The sequence below is a fragment of the Haemaphysalis longicornis genome, unplaced genomic scaffold, assembly GCF_048455015.1.
Source record: "Haemaphysalis longicornis isolate Haplotype H1 unplaced genomic scaffold, Haemaphysalis longicornis Haplotype H1 scaffold_2, whole genome shotgun sequence".
NCBI classification, from domain to species: Eukaryota; Metazoa; Arthropoda; class Arachnida; order Ixodida; family Ixodidae; genus Haemaphysalis; species Haemaphysalis longicornis.
Window position 1 is genome coordinate 165,233,113 of NW_027526295.1, and position 18,826 is coordinate 165,251,938.

The window sequence follows — 18,826 nt, forward strand, 5'->3', positions numbered from 1 at the left end:
GCTAAAAAACAAAACTAGCAAAACCAAAACATCACAAATGACGTGCGGTAGATTGTGGCGGAAACGTACGGAATGAGTGGCAGCGTCCGCGGTACCTGCTGATAAACGCTCCGGGCCAACCGAACGCCCTGCAGACCTCTTGAGTTAACGTTCGCTTCTATTAACGAGTGAATATCTCACGTGTTCAGTTATGGCAACCAGACCGTCCAGGCCGGCTCCCCCGCCGCCAAAACCTGGTAAGACAGCTGAGCTAAAGCTAAACCAACTCAACTTTGAAGTGTTTTCCGGTAAACGTGTTGCACACGTTGTTCGTATTTCATTGGTATTTTTATTAAGGAAAGCCTATTTGAAGCGATCGGTGCTCCAGAAAGTGAATGTAAACTTCTCGCTCGCAGTTGCAATTTGTTTTGTCATGCTTCGTAACGAGGCCACACCCGTTACGTGAGCTCATTATCGTGCTTGCTTGCTGGGCTGAATGGGAAGCGCACACTTCCTGTCTGTACAGGAGACGCTGACTCGAGCTATGGAAAGGCTGTGTAACGTTTGCTTTTTCGTTGATGTGCAGGCAGCGTGAAAGTGTTTCGGGCGCTCTACGATTATAACGCGCAACAGGTAGGTGCGCGCGCTTGTTTAAAAAAGGAAAAGTGTAACAAAAAATGTAAAGAAGGTTTTGGTGTGGGCAGTATGCGTAACGTGCGGTGGTACGTCACATTTCAGCCAGATGAGCTCTCTTTTGAAGAAGGAGATTTGCTCTACGTCTTTGACATGACGTCTGATCCAAACTGGTGGAAAGCGAGGTGTAACCGTCGGTCCGGACTCATTCCCAGCAACTACGGTAAGACTGTGGTTGTCCTGTTCTGTTACTAAAAATCGATAGGTCTGTTTGAATTGAAGAGCAAATTGATTTACTGTGTGAATAAAACTTATAAGGGCTGTGCTGATTGGCACAAGTTCCCACATTCTTTAAAGAAAGTTTTAAGTTATTCATAAAAGCTAGTGCACAGAAATTAAGCATGAAGTATCATTCAAGCAAAATCTAAGACTGTTGGTAAAGCATGAATTGAGGCTCCCTTTGGCTGAGCTGAATTGCCTCAGGTCATAGATTACGTTTTGCCCTGAAAGAGAGAAAGAGAAAAATAATGAGCCACATGTTTTGGGAGATGCTGTCAATGAAATGCATGTGTATACCTTCTATTGCAGCATTGCAACAGTAGGGAAACCTGCATAACAAGCACTGTTGCATTGCATTTGTGCTGCTGACTACGAGGACACTGCTTCGGTTCTAGTCGCAGTCGCCATTTTTCTGAGGGAGGTTAAAACTAAAATGTCTGTGGGCTGAGATTTCGCCCCTCCTCGAAGATCTTCGAGTGGTCTAAATTGATACTATACTCGGGTACAACTTGAGAATGGCAACGGAAGTTGCCACTGTGCCTCATCACCGCAGCCAGATGTTGCTCCGGGCGGTACAAGTGCGTTACTGGGAATATTTTGAACATGGCACGAGCCATTTTCGTGATTTTTGGAATTGATATGCTTATACACCACTGCAGCGATGACAAACAAAACAAACTACGCGAGAAAAGGCAGACGATGTTATGCACTCATAGCAACCTCCTATCAAAGCGCACGTGCCCGTTGACATCCGGGTCTGTCGCTTAGGCAAAGTGATACCGTACATGAGCTATTGCCATTCTGAACTTGTTCCCGAGTATAACCCCTTTACTATGGCGTGTTTCATAGCCCAGGCATAGCTTCGGCATGTAGAACCTCATTCAAAAACTTGAACTTGTGCAATGCACACAAAAACCTTTTGGAAGAAACGTCAGGTTGATGATTTTACACTCTCATGTTATTGTCTTTCAGGCGTCTGCTGCATAATATGTGTAAATAATCGCATAATATTTTTGTTTTAAGCTCGTCGTTTTCCTTTGCAGTTGCCGAAAATGCGACAGAAGTGCTTCACCCTCTTCATGAGGCGGCCAAAAGGGGCAACTTGCAGATCGTGGAGGAGTGTCTCTCCAACAAGGTGCAACTCGTCTCGTTCTTGCGGCTGTACAGTGTGTTTTCAAAGCGCTTGGGAGCACATGCTACTAAGCAGTTGCACAGACCCAGCCTGAACTACCAGGGACGTTTTAAGTGCAGATAGAGGCTTGGCTTGTTGTCATAGCTTGCACGCTGGACCCAAGTAGAGCCACACGGTGTTCCGTCGTAGTGGTGTAACCCAGAGGCTTTGAAACCAAGTGGTTTATATCGTCATAAGCGCTTGAAACTCGTGAACCGCTGGTGCTTGTCCTACATCTCCCCGTTGTTTAGCGCATTTCAAATTTCAGTGAGGCGGGAAATTTGAAATGCATTGGGTGGTAGCAGTGAGCGGATAACGGCGCTACAGCCCATTATGGCAAATCACTGCTCTGCACTTCCGACAGCTTCCACATTGAGTGGAACGGCTTTAATCTTTTAAAATCAACTATTGCTTCTTTTTTTTTAGTTGAGGAAAAATTCCCTGGGAACCTAACTCTTCTTACATGATTTGAAAGCGAAAGCCAGTGTTGATCGAAGAATTCTCCACTGCTGCGTTGTGTTTGCGTCTCTTCCTCCACGTTGCATTTTGTCGTCTGATGCGAATCGCCCCGACAGGCAGCTGGCCGCAGTTGGTGTGGCAGCTTTTCCCACAGTGAGCCCTCTCCTCTCACATTCACCTCTCGCAAGGCATGCATCAGGCTATTTCTTGTTCCATTCTCACTCGGTGCGGACTCGGTGTTGCGGTTAATGCACTTGACTGCTGCTCTGGCAATTGGGTTCAGATCCCAAATGAACACAAATGTGTTTTTACTTATTTTCTCTTTACAGTGGCGGCCATTTTAGCTACCATTTGTGTTGATGCCGACAACAGCTACGTCTCTTTTTTGTGTTTGATGCGACATCTAAGACTCCTGCCTTAATGTTAGTACTTTGGACTCACTTTGTGCCTACAGGGATTCTCCCAGTTCACAGTTTTTCATAGAACAACCTGCACATATTAGCCCTTCAGCGTATGGGCGTGTCCTTGTGGATTTTAAACCACTCCACTCGGTAATTTTCCTTTATATCTGTTTGTTTTAACATTTTTGTTTGAGGTTTCTTGGAATGCGCTGACTGTTGGAGCAGAGGAAAAACTGGTATTCTGATGAGACGTCTTTTTACTGTTATGATAGACATCGAAGTGAACAGCAGCGACCTTAAATAGTGGCTGTCGGGCACCTTGGTTAAGCTTCGGCCAGTGGGCTCTGTTTCTGTGTCGAGTTCAAAGAGGTCCGAGAGGTCACTGGAGTTTACAAGGGAGCTTACTTTTACGCTACCCTTTTTCTTTTCATTTTTAGGGCCATAATGAAACAGTTCGTCGATTTGAGACATTTTGTGTCCATTGTTTTAAAGAAAAATATTGAAGTGCACGCCGCACTTTGTCACTCTTCCTCACATGAGGGAAGCAGATCACAAGGAATTCTCCCTTTTAGGGACAGGGGGCTGGTATTCTTCTTTTCAAAAGGTAAAGAGGAATGGCATTAATGAGGAGCAGGATGATTGATTTGTGGATTCAATTGGTCCGACACTGCAGTCAAACGACGATCAGCTTCGCTAGACCATCATTTATCAGAGCTCAATGTACACTTTCTTTTTTTAAGTCTCTCCTCCACCCCCTGCCTAATGATTTGGCCCCATGTCCACTCTGACGCGACGTTTCCGATATTGGCCGACTAACGTGTCAAGTGCAGAAATCAACCAGAAATCAACTGCAACACTAATGTACTGAAATGTGCCAAATGCAAACAGCCTTGCATGGCCCTGATCGACCAAAAAAATCAACAGCCTCAATGTCGCACAGAGCGTCGCCTACCAGGGGGCATGAAGGATGCGCTGTATTATTTCAAGGTATGCCAACACAGCTGTGTAGCAATTCCGACTCACTCCCGCTGTCGCCCTCCGGCTGTGTTTTCTTCGGCCGCTCACAACGTTCCTACACTGCTCAGTATCGCTGCAGTGGCTGCCCACTACCACTGGGAGTTTTGCGACTCTTCCGGCCCAGCTCCATCTGCCCCTGGGACTCGTGGGGGTGTGGTGGCCATGGAAGTGGGAGTAGGGGATCTGGCTGCTTCCAAGATCACGACACATCAGCGAGGACCCCTGGCTTATGCAGCTATCTGTTGTCGACCTGGAGGAGCGTTGAGGATGAAATGGATCTCGCGCTGCCTCTTGGCAGTATACTTAGATACAAAGAAAGTTTGAGACGGAATAAGGAAGCTCGGAGGCCAAAAAACAAGCAGCTTACCTCCCTTCAGCCCCTTGAAGACCAGACAAACACACTTACTGAACACCTCAATCGTACATCCTGTTCTTACCATTGCACCCATATGTGTGCTTGTGAGGATGAGACAAATCACTTGCTTAATCTTGTCATCGAAAACACATTGGCTAGAAATTTGCTTTTAAGCTGCCCATGAGTTTCTCCTTGTGATTTAGAAACTAGGAAGGGTGTTGTATGCTTTAATAAGGCCTACAAAGCTCATTCCATCTCAGGATTTTTCTCCTGTCGCCTGGCAGATATTGTTTAGGAAAATCAATAAATGAAACATGTCAAGCGAGCTAAGCTTGCAGCATTCTCTGCAGTTGCTACATGAGTACCCATAGACCACTTACAGGGTATCCTTCTAAGCATAAAGGAAGAATGACTTGGAGGGAGCATCAGGGGACACAAGTGAAGCGCATAAAGTACACAAAAATAGGTCCATAGATCGAGGTAGTTTTATACTCTGGTGAGCAACCTGGCACGTTTGGTCTGCCCGCCAGCCCCTGCGAATTAGCCAAGTCAAGCAGGCACCTCACATACACAAGCATTGCAGCCACACCAAAAAACATCTGCCAAGGTGCAATTTGCAGGCAGGGTGATGTTGTGTGGGCCTGTCCTTTTGCCAGTCAGCAAAGTGTTTTCAAGGCTATTCGCAGCTCATTTCCACCAGAATTTCCCATGTTCACCCAAAACAAAAACATTCATGTTTCCCGCAGTCGATCTTCAGACGCTTGCCACAAGCTTGCCACACTGAAACCTTGCATGACTATGCAGTCATGCTAGATTGCTGCTCAGTGTGGCAAGCTTGTTGCAACAAGGGGCAGCAAGCGACATGAGTCAGTGGCCATAAGCAAATCATTTGAGTTACATCCGCGCAGCGGCAGTAAACGTTTGGTATTGCAACAACATGAAGCGCCGCAAAGGCAGGTAAATGCGTGCACAGCTGCCCACTACGAGCTACTAACTGAGCAACGCAGTTTCAGATGGTTTTTACCGGCATTTTTATGCAGAAGCAGACATTGATTGATTGTAGGGTTTAACGCGCCGACGCAACGCAGGCGATGAGGCGCGCCGTAGTGAAGGGCTCCGGATTAATTTTGACCACCTGGGGATCTTTAACGTGCGCCGAAATCTCGTACACACGGGCGTTTTTGCTTTTCGCCTCCATCAGAAAAGCGGCCGCCGCGGCCGGGAATCGAACCCGCGACCTCGTGCTCAGCAGCGCAACGCCTTAGCCACTGAGCCACCGCGGCGGGTCCAGAAGCAGACAGCGGTCTGATTACAGTGCATGATTGTGCATGACATACACAATTTAAAATACAAAAATCATGTATTTCTACAGGCTGTCTAAATACCCCTGTCACATGGCAAATCTAATGTCATTCAAAGTGAATGATATTAGCTGTTAATGACATTTGCTTTGGCCGTGCGGGTCTACGTGGTGAAACAAATGTAATTTGATAGTGATAGCAGTGACGATTAACGAGCTCGCAGAACCGCAAAATTATATTTCAAGTGCATCTATAATGTTTTCAAATGTGATATATTTTTTAAACTAACAAAGGATTAATATTTTAAAATTAAAAATAAAAAATCACAGGTTTAGGTGACATCAGTAGACATCACAAGCCGAGACAAGTCCACAAAAACTCCATACTAGGGTAGCGCACGCACTGGGGATGAGATTTTCGTTTTTGTTAGTACTTGTCTTCATTTAAAAATAACATGAAGGGGGAAAATATAAGTTTACTAACAGTTTTTAGAAACAGTATTCTTTGGTTTATTACTGAACTTTCTTCTTTAGTGACGTGCCACTGTTGTCGAGGCTACTCACTTGGCTGCTGAATGAGCTCCCGAACCTCAATTAGCTGCTAAATGTCATTCTCCTCGAATGTCATTTCGTACTCTCGTGTAGTGCCGAATTAATGGTATTTAGAGCGAATCACATTTGCTCTAAATGTCATTGGATTTGCCGTGTGACAGGGGTATAAGCATGACCTCAGCTGTGCACTCAGGGAAACCAAATAAGCACATTCTTACCACAGCAATAATGTTGGAGTATGCTTGGTTCCTGGACCCAGCGACATTTTGGGCTATGAAATCGCTGAACAAAAGGCATCTGTGGCCGCTTCTCACTGTGGTACTGTGCCGTACCAAGACTGGATACCATTGATACAAAAGGGGTCTTCATAAATGCTGGAAGAAAATGTTGGATGTGCAAACAGACAAATGAATGCACATTATAAAAGCATGAATAGGTGATACTCAACAGAAAATGAATCATATTTACTGAAGCATTCATATGAAAACTGAGAACAGCTCATACGCACATTACAGATTCACTTACATGTATGTGTGACAAGTGTGGAGATGGGTTTCTGTTGTCCACGTCTTATTTGGGTGTTTTGTATGCAAGGATAGAACATTTACCCGAAGCTTACACTCGCAACGTTCTGTGACATTCATCCCATCACTATCACTAAACACCTTTTATCCTGCATTGATAAAACTAAAGTTTTCAAAGTCATTTTATACAGTGCGTAACCTTAGACCTCTTTAGAACTGAGGGCAGTACTGAGGGTTTCATCGTTTGTGCCGGGCATACATCAGTAAAACAGAAAGAACTCATTCAAATCCAATAACTATGCTTTCCATTTACACTGTTCTCTCTCAAAATCAGACTCAACAGATCGTGCGTTCTCAAAATCACTTGTGCTCATCACACAGTCATTTGTAATGGTACTCACCTGTACCAAAAATCTTATGTGCTCGCGAATCCTCGTACTCTAATTTTACTTACTGATGTATGCAATAATTTGTACTCGTACTCAACCTGTTCTCAGTCATACTCAACTCAGCTGTAGTCACTGATACTTGCAATCCAACTGTATACTCACTTGTGCCCAATCTGTTCGCAGCCACATTCAACTCATCTCTGCTCACGTGTACCCATATTCAGGGGTGTCTCTACTGTAATTTGTTCTCGTACTTCTTATCCGCATGTATTCGCAGGCTGAGGTGGCTCTATGGATTGGACTCAGCTACACGTGTGACCACTAGAATCGGTGCAGTGACAATACTCCACAGAACCTTTTCAGTTTTATGGCGTGTGCTTGGCTCACAGGCTCAAAAGCGTACCCAGAAGCGCTTTTATCATACTTGAGGCTATCAGCAGCGCAAGGGTAACGACAGCGGGTGTGGTGCAGCTGGTGATACTAACCGGGGTGGCTGTCTCCTCCTCTCTCCAGGTGTCGGTCAACAGCCTGGACAAGGCGGGTTGCACCGCGCTGCACTGGGCAGCCCATGGCGGGCACACCGAGTGTGCACGGATCCTCCTGTCCATGCCAGGCGTCCAAATCGACGTGGTGGTGCGTAGGCATGGACGCCCTTGCCGCAGCCTGCTGTGCATGCTTCTTGTCTCTCTTGCAAAATGTCTCTGTACATTTTCGACCCTTTGAGGGTCGAAAATGTACAAATTCGACCCTCTGTACAAATTCGACCCTTTGAGGGTCGAATTTTTTTGAAAAAAACTTTCCCTGGTGGTCAAATTAGTTTATTGCGGATTTGGAATGTACAAAATGTCTAAAGTTTAGATTAAATGGTAAAAAATTATCAGGAACAGTATTTTGGGGTCAGCATCACTTAGAACTGAAAAATGTTCAATAGTATTTCAGAGTGTGGTATTCCTTGAAACACGGGTCTACGCACTGTGCCTTATCGCAGTCTGCATGCATAAAGCGCGTCCGAAAATTAGCTGTTTTTTTCCGAAGAAAGACTGTTGTCCGATTCAGACTCGGTGAAAGGAGCAAACTCAGAGTCAGAAGAGTCATCGCGGTCGGTGTCATCAGAACGGGCAGTTCGTTGGGCCATATCGCCACTTTGCCGTGCATCTGAAGAACTCGAAGGCAACTCAGTAAACGAGGAGAGCGAGAATAACTTGTGCGCGCCGGTGATAAACAAGCTAATAGCAGCGCCAATATAGATAGAAATCAACTTCCGCCGCCCCCGCAACAAAGTCTCCGAGTAGGTTACTTCAGTTCCAAGCAAGGAGGGCAAGAATATCTAGTGAGCGTGTGTAATAAACAAGATAAGAGCAGCGCCAATATAGATCGAAATCAACTTCCGCCGCCCCTAATAGCGAGCGCCGATCAAGTTTCGCGCGCCTCCGATGCGATCACGTGGCGAAACTGAAACCACGAAACGCGTTGACGCGTACAGACGCCGTAACACGCCGAAGCCAGAGAGTTCTGTTTTTCACCGCAAGAAAGTAGCACAATCAAATTTCAAACACTTCTTGTAAGTCCCAGGAGGTGGCAGCACCTCCCAGGGAGCATGCATCGTTAATATGGCGCGAAATTTCAAACGGATGCTCGAAATCGTACCCGTACGGCAAAGACCTTGCGGGACGGAAAACCGCCGCAGTGCACGTACGGCAAAAACCCTCAAAGGGTTAAAGGAGTCATGGAGACAGAATACAAGTTTGTTTTATTCGAAAGATTTTGCGTTTTATAGTGCCCCCAGCGCTTGTCCGACAGCAAATGACGCCGTATTCACTGAGAAATTGCTCAATTTAGGTTAAAATTTTGATTCTCCCACCAAATCATGGGTTTTCGTATTGTCAGCAATGACGTCAGAAGCGCGTGTATTCAACCGAACTTCCACTGCGTCATTCGGGTTTGTGGCCTTGCTGTCCGTCAGCCCTCCCAGATGGCGCTGCTATAGTCATCCACGAACTGTTGTCTGCCGTTGCTTTGTTCTTGAGCGTATTTGCACCTGGCTTGTTTTTCTTACTGTAAAAAGTGATCGGCTCGTGAAACCTGGGGTATCCTCGACAAACAGGGTCACGTAAGACAACGCCGCTTACGCCAATCGGCCAGTGTCCTGTAAAACATCTTCAAAGCGGCAGAGTGCTGTGCAGCTAAAACAAGCCTAGTGCGCCTAGTACCAACAGCAGTGCGCATCGGTACTTCTATGCTTACGTGCGTTTTCGTAACTTTCATTGTGTACCGCACCATTCTTACTGCTGTAAAATGAATATGCGTTACACTTAAGCGCGAATAGCTCGTTCGGAAAGCCTTTAAGCCGTGCCTAATTTGCATTTGCTTTTTCCGTTCTAAGCCAATCGCACAGCTAAGCTCATGTGACATCATAGGTTCTGTTGCAGGAAATGAGATAGTGGGTCGCAAGGCCGTTCCGTTTTTTCCTAGTTATGTAGCTTATTTGAGCGAAGTGTGCATTAACAGTGGTGTCAGTATGATTCTATCGAGGCAATCTTTCAAATGAACCGAACTTGTGTTTTGTCCTCATGGCTCCTTTAAGGGGGGACACTGCTCTTAAAACAGCTTCCTTTAATTCTTAAGTAAACTCCGTGAAGCTTGTCAGTCTTGTTGCTTTTTTTCCACTGATTGCAGATATGGCATTATTTTATGTGCAAGTCAATTAGTTACCAAGGTAATTAGAGAGAATTAGTAAGTTTTGGAGGAACAACCGACAAAACAGTGTTGGTCATAAAACTGTGATCTTTATATTTTCCAATACTATGAAGCCTGGTGAGTGCAGTAAGAGAAACGGTATTTTGATGCACCGCTTGGAACTAATTGTACTGCTCAATAAATTTTGGTGGCACCAGTGGCAAGAAACCATTTTGAATGCCCATTTCAAACACCAAAGTTTAATGAGCTGTAAAATTAGTTCTAAGCGGTGCATCAAAATACTGATTCTCTTATTGCACTCACCAGGCTTCATAGTATTGGAAAATATAAAGATCACAGTTTTATGACCAACACTGTTTTGTCGGTTGTTCCTCCAAAACTTACTAATTCTCTCTAATTACCTTGGTAACTAATTGACTTGCACATAAAATAATGCCATATTTGCAATCAGTGGAAAAAAAGCAACAAGACTGACAAGCTTCACGGAGTTTACTTAACAATTAAAGGAAGCTGGTTTAAGGTGGGTCACCACCTTATACAAAAAAATTAACAAGTGTAGCCCAAACGTTAATTATATTTTTGGCTTGTAAAGCTTATACAGTTAGGAACTTTAAAATGATGAAATTGCTAAAAACGTCTAACAAAAAATTCATATAAATCAAATAGCACAAAAATATGCATGTCACGCAAACAGTCATAACTACAAAACGGTAGGTGTGATTCAAACACGACTTGGCAGGAACGTAATGAAGACAATAACCTGTGCATCTAACCTCCACGATGATCACACCTTTAAGCTAAGTTGCGTAATCATAAAAAGACTGAAAAATTTGATATCCGGCACTTTGGGTTTCCCACAACTGGCCAAAATATAAAAAGTTACCAATATTTTTCAGTCATTCTGCTTCATTGCATAGTTCTATATATAAAGAAACGGCACGCAAATTTTCTTACGAAAAGAATTACTAGAAGCAAAGTTATCACTGTTCGCATAACTGATGGATGCAAAAAATCAAGTTTTAAGAAAAATGGCTTTAAAGGTTTATAAAGGTTATAATGGTATGTATAATCAAAAACAGTCAATGCGCCCAAAATCCACCAGGCTCATAGCTTTCTCCTTCCTTGTAACCGGCACGGTCTCTTTTTGACCGAGCTGAAGTGCACATATTTTTTTTTGCCTGTTTTGCGTCCTACAGTTGACTCACATGCGGCCTTCGTCATACAGTGACAGCCAGTGGTCAGGCACGCCATCCTCGTACTATAACTGTAACTGCAGACTATGAAGTACTATGACTGTCTCCTTGCAAGGCTAGAACTAAATCCGCGAGCTTAAAACGGCATACGAAAAAGCACAGACAACCGGACACAAATGCAAGGCAACACAAATGCGCGCAACGTGAACACGAGTGTGCCACCCACTGCCCTTTAGTGGAAAGTTTAAAATAAATCGAATGCACAATGTCCCGCAAAATGCATCCAAAACCTTAGAATGTACCTAAATAAATTAGCATTACGTAACGTATATACGAAGAAACATTCGTGACGATATGGCAGATGCTGCGGAATCAGAAACCTTCAGTTTCAGATGCATCTCGGAGGGTTTAAAAAATGATCATAACTTTTAAATCGATTAAGGTAACAGCACAATTTCTTTTCTAAATATTTTTCATAGACAGGGATGTTGAAAATGCTAAATTAAAAAAAAAAAGGTTTTATTTTTCAAAAAATGTGTTTTTGAAGGTGGTGACCTACCTTAAGAGCAGTGTCACCCCCCTTAAGTCGAAAATATGGGCTAGTTGGTAACGAGCATAATAAGACATGGTTACTAACAAGGAAATACAAATGTCGTCCTATGTTTCTTCCTTCCTCCCGTCTTTGTTTATATTTCACTAGTGGTAATTTCTTATGCCGTACTAGTGCAATAGCATTCATTACGCTTGGCATCACTGAGTGGTGTACCAGTGTACCAGCATTTATTACACTCAGGGTGACGTTTCTGTCAGTGCCGTGTCAACAAAGAGCCCATTGGTGCCTCCCAGCTTCATTGATGTTGCACTAGCATGTGCACATTGGCAGGGGTAGAGAGTCAGTGGTTCATGAGTGGTAGTGGGGCTTGTCAGCCCACCACCAAGATGGGCAAACAGAGAAAAAAACTGAATGCAACTAAACGCACGCACATGCACATGCTTATCTTAGAAGCAGTATATGCAGGGATGTCATTTGCATTCAGTTCTTGTCCGTGTACTCAGGTGTATTTGCCGCCAGCGGGTGAGGCAGTAGTCGTCGTGGTAATTTTGTCTCTTCAACATGCATTTACCAACTTTTAATAAAACCACATTCAGCCATGGGCCCAACATGAAAAATTTAACCTGCTTCTGATGCAGTCAAACCCTGTTGGCCTGTACTAGTATTAAAAAAATAAATTTCTGCATTAAGCTGGAATGTGCGAAATTTGAGCCTGTCTAGTGCAGCAGCGAAAATTCGAATTCCACATCACCTGCTCACCACTGCAACCTGATGACTTTTTAAGTTGGCAGGCGTTTTCAGTGAAATGTTAGAGTTAATAACGATTCAGCTGTAAAGGAAACTACGGTAAAGCTGTAGTAGTGGCCTTCGAAAATTATGTAGGGTATTTGTTCCAACCTTTATTGTGTGGGTGATTCAGTGCATGTCAGGTCTCTTGGGCAGCAACAAAAGCATGTTAGCATTAAGTGGTGCGAAGTGCTTACAGTGTACTGTACCCACTGAAGGAGCAGGTAGTAACATTCGTTGTAATCTGATGGGCCGGAACGTGCACAAACTGTGGGCTTGAATATCTGAAGAAGAATGGTTGTTTCACTAGGCAACCAACAAATCTTGCCCTGCGTTCAAATGGACTTCACTACTTCTGTTGGAACATATGTTTTAAAGTGCCTATATGGCCTCTTTGAGCCATTGAGGCTTGCAAAGATGTAGCAAAAACAGCACTGACATAATTGTTTACTGTCTTCAATTTTTTTCCTGTAAAACAAGTGACGCCAAATATGTGGCGTTATGAATCCTAGCGAGTATACTTGCAGGAATAGGTAGCAAAGTGAGAAGAGTCTTGGCTGAAAGGGCACCAACATTGCTCTTGGTTATTTGCAGAACAAGCTCGGCGACACACCACTCCATCAAAGCGCTTGGAAGGGACACGGCGACATCGTTCGCATGCTGCTCGCAGCAGGTGCTTTTCTCTCAACCTCACCCTCCCTTTGCTTTGCTAGTAGTGCTTAACGTTCCCCCCCACTATGTAAGGGGCATGTCTCATGGCTCGATTTTCTAACTTCTTCAATCAGGAGCCGACAAAAGTTTAAAAAACCAAGATGGGAAAACACCACTTGAACTCGCCAGTGATCCCGAAGCTGTGGCCATGCTGAAAACTCCACTGAGGGCTTGTGAGTATTTTCAATAGATTTTCCACATCTCCAGTCATCCAGACGTTTGTTTCTGGGTTCTCGTTGGCGTTGCATTGTATGATTTTTTTTTTTTTTTTTTTTGGCCAGTTGGATGTGAGCACGTCACTGTGACCAAAGCTGAGGGTATCTATAGGAAATGTACTATATAGTGCATAGCAATGGCTCAACTTCCCCCTAATCATTGAGCGATTCAAATGAAATACTTGTATATCACTGAAAATTTAGAGATCTACTCAATTGTGGCAATTATATTTTCGGTTGAGCACTCTGTTTTTGTTTGCACTAGAATTCAAGATTGCGAAATTGAAGCAACTTCGGATGCTCACTTAGTAAGGTTTGTTTTGTGGACTCTTGCAGCCATCAAATCGTACTTTACATTTCTTCGAAGCAATTCAGGTTAACCAACTGATACTTCAGGGCGCCTCACACCTAAATGAATCGTGCTTATGCATTTAATTCACAATCATAATGTGCTTTTGTTATACTACATGTAAACACCTGACATTTAGAGGGAAATGCAAGACAAGAAGATTGAGTCTTTGTCGAAAGTTTCAGTTCCACATTACCAGTTTCATGTCTGGTAAGCTATTTGAAAAGTCGTGCTTAGTTACAGGCTGTTTATCACGCTCCCTGTTGGTTATCTGCACACCTGTGAGCAACAAAATCTTTTCACCGACTATGTGCATGCAGTCATATCTGTTTTCCTTGCCCCGTGGGAGATTTACGCTAGGCCCTGCTATCTTAAAATATCAATGCTTCTGCAAATGGCATTCACTGTTATCATCTTCCCACTTTGGAAGGGTAGCGGAATAAAACCAAAACATGCAACTTGCAACACCAGCAGTGGGCAATAACAGCGCTTTTTGCATGCACACATTTCATTGCACCGTAAAAACATGAGCAATGCAGTTTTTTGTGAAGTGATTGCTGTGAACTATGGGCAGATAGGCAGAAACTGGTACTGGTGTGAGTGCGATAGTACCGCGGAATGGCACAAGAGCAACATATATTGCAGTTTATTTTGGCCTGGCCATCTCATTGACGTGTTTCAAATAAGGGGCCATGTGTTCACCGGGTTTTTAGCTTTTGTAATGAATTCCTTGATCATATAGAAAATACTGGGACCATCTGTGGACCAATTTGTACTTGTTTGTGGGACTTCTGTGTTCAAATAGTGGAAAGTCCTGTTTACAATTCTGGTTCTGCCATTCACTACATACCAGCCTGTCCTCTTGTCATTGCTATTTCTTTGTTTTATTATTTTTTTATTTAAAAATACTGCTTTCTCACAGTTCGAGGCATTGCAGGAGTGGGTCCATAACAGTGAATACACACTAAACTAGCAGAACACATGGTTCGGAAGTTCATTCATAAAGCTTTGGGGGGTAACTTTCGGGGAGAAACGTCCAGGTTATTCTATAATTCCACAGTGAAAGGAACAAACGAAAACTTAAAACAATCTAGAAATGGCATGAAGGGCATAATGTTCAGGGGATTTGACCTGCGATTGCTTGCACCAGAGCTAGCAAACAAAATGGGCGTGTCAATGGTGATTATTTTGTTCACTATTTTGTGTAAAGTGCCGATACGCTCACAAGTGCGTCTGTGTTCGAGTGATTTGAGTGGTAAACGAATAGTGTGTCACGGAGGTGAGAAATGCTGATGATAACGGTGATATATGAATCTTATTGCTTTTTTTTTTAACATGTTCCAGTTGTGCTATGTCGCGTGCACAATGAGGTGACCAGGCCATGGAGGCGTATTCATTTACTACTTGCATCTTTTAACATTCGCTTCAAGAAACCCAATTTCTGAAGCGCTTTCAAGCAGACAAGGTCTATATGTTTATGCCGATTTAGGTTCGGTGAGAGTGTGACACCAAGATACCTAAATTTGTAACATGCTTCATGTTCTGGCCATATGAAAAACATAGGGGCTGCTTCTTGTTTGTAAATGTCATGCATACCGTTTTGTCAAGGTTAAGTGTCATTTACCACACTGAGCTCCAGGTACAAAAAGAAGAAACATTATTTAACTGTATTTGGTCACCGGGGTTACAGATGCAAGAATAGAGGACGCAGTCATTGGTGTATTATAGATGGAGTTTGACTAGTGTGTTTTTTGTAATCTCAACAACATCGTTCACATAAATTAGGAATAGGAGTGGCACAAGGACAGAGCCCTGCAGCACACCTGACGTGACATGGAGTGCAGACGGCTGTGAACTGTTAAATGCGACAAACTACTGCCTTAAATTTAGGTAATCTGAGAACCAAGAGAACAAGCTAACCTCGTAAGCGCCGGGCAAAAAAACTTTTAACTTCAGAAATTTAACTTCAGCTACTCTCCTTATCCTGTGGCATTCGAAGCGCCCACGAGGGAACAAACACCGTGAAAACATTGGCGTCCTCTTCGAGGCCACCAATCTTGCGAAGCTTCGCTTTTTCATAAGCGATCTCCGCTCGCCCTTGGGCTAATTGAGCGCTAAGCTCTTCAGCTGCCCATGCGGACGGGCTACCTGCCCCCCGGCTACCCGCTAGCCTTGCTTTTTCTAAAGCGTGCTGGGCATTTTTGAGAGCTAACTCCGCTCTCAACTCCTCAATCTCGAGCACAATGGCACTAACCTTACGGTCGGTGCCGCGACATCCCGTTAGCATAGTGGCCATGGTGAACCCGGAGAAAACAAATCAGGGCCCACCTGTGCTCGCTCCGGGTTCGGTCGGGTCGCAGTGTCGCTGATGCAGCAGCTAGTGGACCCGATGCGCCGCTCTCGCCGCTGGGATGGGGCCGTGCTCCTTGGGCCAGAGCCCGCTGAGGTGTCGCCCCGTTGAACCGCGGCTTACGCCGCCCTGGGCCGAAGCCCCCGAGGCCTCCCGCTGAGGTGTCGCCCCGTTGAACCGCGGCTTACGCCGCCCTGGGCCGAAGCCCCCGAGGCCTCCCGCTGAGGTGTCGCCCCGTTGAACCGCGGCTTACGCCGCCCTGGGCCAGAGCCCACGAGGCCTCCCGCTGAGGTGTCGCCCCGTTGAACCGCGGCTTACGCCGCCCTGGGCCGAATCCCCCGAGGCCTCCCGCTGAGGTGTCGCCCCGTTGCCGTTGAATCGCGGCTGCTGCCGCACTGAGCCGAAACTCACGAGGCCTCCCGCTGAGGTGTCGCCCCGTCGATGCTTGGAGTCTGGCTCGTCGTTGGTCGGAGCCGAACCTTGCGTTGAAGGAGTCTCTCCGCAGTTCCCCACCAGCTCCAGCCGATGGTCGTGGTCATCCTCATCGACTGCGCCAGTTAAATTTCGCCTCTCCATCTTCTTGGCGAACTGATGGAGGCGAAATAGTGATGTTCTTTTGATGTGCGAGCCGAGAGGACGATCTCGACTCGCTCCGATGACCGACGACCGATGCTTGGAGCGGGTGAGGGATGAGGACTGCCTTCCTTGCTGGATATTAGGTTTATTTACATTATTTACATGACTCCAACTTTACATCAGGTCAGAGTGACGGTTACATTGTCACTCTGACAGCAGCAGCCTGTTCGGCCGAGATCTATACTAAACTAGATCCCCTCTCGACCGACCCTCGACAAAACCCAACACTCCGGTTTTGATAGCAAAAACCCCGCCTCCAAAAAGGGGGCGCACAAGAAAGAGAGAAAAAAACCTTTCAAACAATTATTAGAAACCATTGATTGGCCACAGGAACCAGCCAATCACACACATGTCCTCACCTGCGGTCACGTGACCTAACCCTCTCTCTTATGCACTCAAAGTGCGTTTCCTACGCACGCTGTTACACCCGGCCAGAAAATACAGGACATCTGCGGCCTTAAGTGAACCATCCATTACGTTAAGCGGGCGGCATCTGCACAAACAACAGCCAAGCCCAGGGCCCGGAGCGGTCCCCGCGCGGCTGACCTCCCTCCGCGCGACGCCTCCCACGACGTGGGGCGTCTGCACGCGCGGCGTGACAATGAGGGTTGCTAATTCCCTCCCAGACTAAAGGGGCGCCGCCGGCCACCTGAACAGACCACGGGAAGAGACGCTGCCAGCCGAGGCGACCATCGTCGAGGCGAACGACCCGTCGACGAAGAGCGCCCGCCGCCAGAGTCGAAGATTTTCCAAACTTACACCGCGCGCGCTTTCAACACTAAGAGATACGATCATCTGGCCGCCGTCAGCTTGTTATGCCGAATGACCCTGCCACCCTCGACGCGACAGAGGCACTCAGGCTAATCGCCCCCATCCTTTGACACACAAAAGGACGGGCACAACAGCTCTCCGCGGCTCCGAACTTGGCGTCCGCGCGGCTACATGAAAGGGACACGGGAAAGTAGCCACCAGCGGGGGCGACGCCAATACATGGGCCACCGGCGGCCTTCATTAATTACATGCGGAGCCCGAACTTAACAGCCAGCATTTTTATTTGTGTCGATATTTAGTAGATTCCAGCGTAACTAATCTGTAGCTCTGGGAAGGCAGGCAATGCACTGTCAAGGCCGAAAGCAGGACTGGTGCCATCATCGATACTAAAGACTGATTTGAAATAACCGTTAAAGGCTTCAGAGATGTTTAAGGTTAACAATGAGTGAAGGAAGATGCCAGGCCTGCAGGATTTAGCGTTTCAGAATTTAGATGGGTCGTTCTCCATAAATGTCGTTAACGAATTCATTGAGGAATCACTTAGAAGCTGTGTTTTTTTGCAGCAAAATTTATTTGCCTAAGCTGCACTTGAGTGAGTGCTTCCTTTGAAATAAATTGTGTTGTAGTCACGTGCATTTGTTCATGAACAAAAAAATATAGGATGACCAACTCAATTCATAGGAGGTACACAGCAGTGAAATTGAATTATCTTGTCGTCACCTCTCAAGTTTTGTTAAAGGTCACAGGATGTACTTGACTGTTTCTGTATGGGTGTAGGCAAAGAGATGCTGCAAAGCTCACAAATTCTCGTCGCTTTTTTTTTTTCCAGCGGCGACGGCCGATCCCAACGAGTACCTGGAGTCAGATGAGGACTCAAGCTGACCAGTCACTTAGTCACACTGGGCATGGCCTCTGTCTGCCTTGCACATTTTTATGACACAGACAGTGTATAAATACTATGCACGAGTGTTTTATACAGATGACGTGGCATTAAAATTGTTTTTAAAATGAAGCAGTACGTTTGCAATGGGCCCTGCATGTGCTCTTAGTATTGGTATTTGCGTATAATTTTCTCATTCGTTTTTCTATGCAATTGCAGTCCAATTTTGCTGTGAAGCTCAAATTTCAAGTTCAGCTCATAAATTTAGTGTTTGACGGCATTAATTGGCTTTCACTATGCCAATTCAATTCAAAGCTTTATCTTCTTTCCCCTCCCCCCTCTTTCTCTTTGTCTATCCCTCTCTCTTTTGCTGAGCCCTTATATAGCTCACTCGTGTAAGGCTGCAATAAAATCGAGGGTTGGACGGAAACCTGTCTGGTCAGGAAAACACATGACAATAAAAACTGGCACCGATCAAGAATGTTTAAAATCCAAAAAAGACGTTTCGGCTCCCGTACGGGTGCCTTGTTCACAATTAAAAGTGGGGGCAAAACTGATCCGGTTATGTTTGCTTCAAGATGTGACGCAGGCAACGTGCGTACACGTGTGGGAAGTTGCTGTCATTG

At 45.3% G+C, this 18,826-nt stretch overlaps 1 protein-coding gene across 1 annotated transcript; it reads left to right on the forward strand.

Annotated features, from left to right (window-relative positions):
* Nucleotides 1–23: 23 nt before the first annotated feature.
* On the forward strand, nt 24–18,332 carry LOC144169439 (osteoclast-stimulating factor 1-like). Its single transcript, XM_077698593.1, has 8 exons — nt 24–236; nt 566–612; nt 718–835; nt 1,935–2,026; nt 7,573–7,692; nt 12,883–12,961; nt 13,074–13,172; nt 18,150–18,332. The coding sequence occupies exons 1-8, from the start codon at nt 191–193 to the stop codon at nt 18,200–18,202; spliced, it is 654 nt and encodes a 217-aa protein (XP_077554719.1). The 5' UTR covers nt 24–190; the 3' UTR covers nt 18,203–18,332.
* The last annotated feature ends 494 nt before the right edge of the window (nt 18,333–18,826 follow it).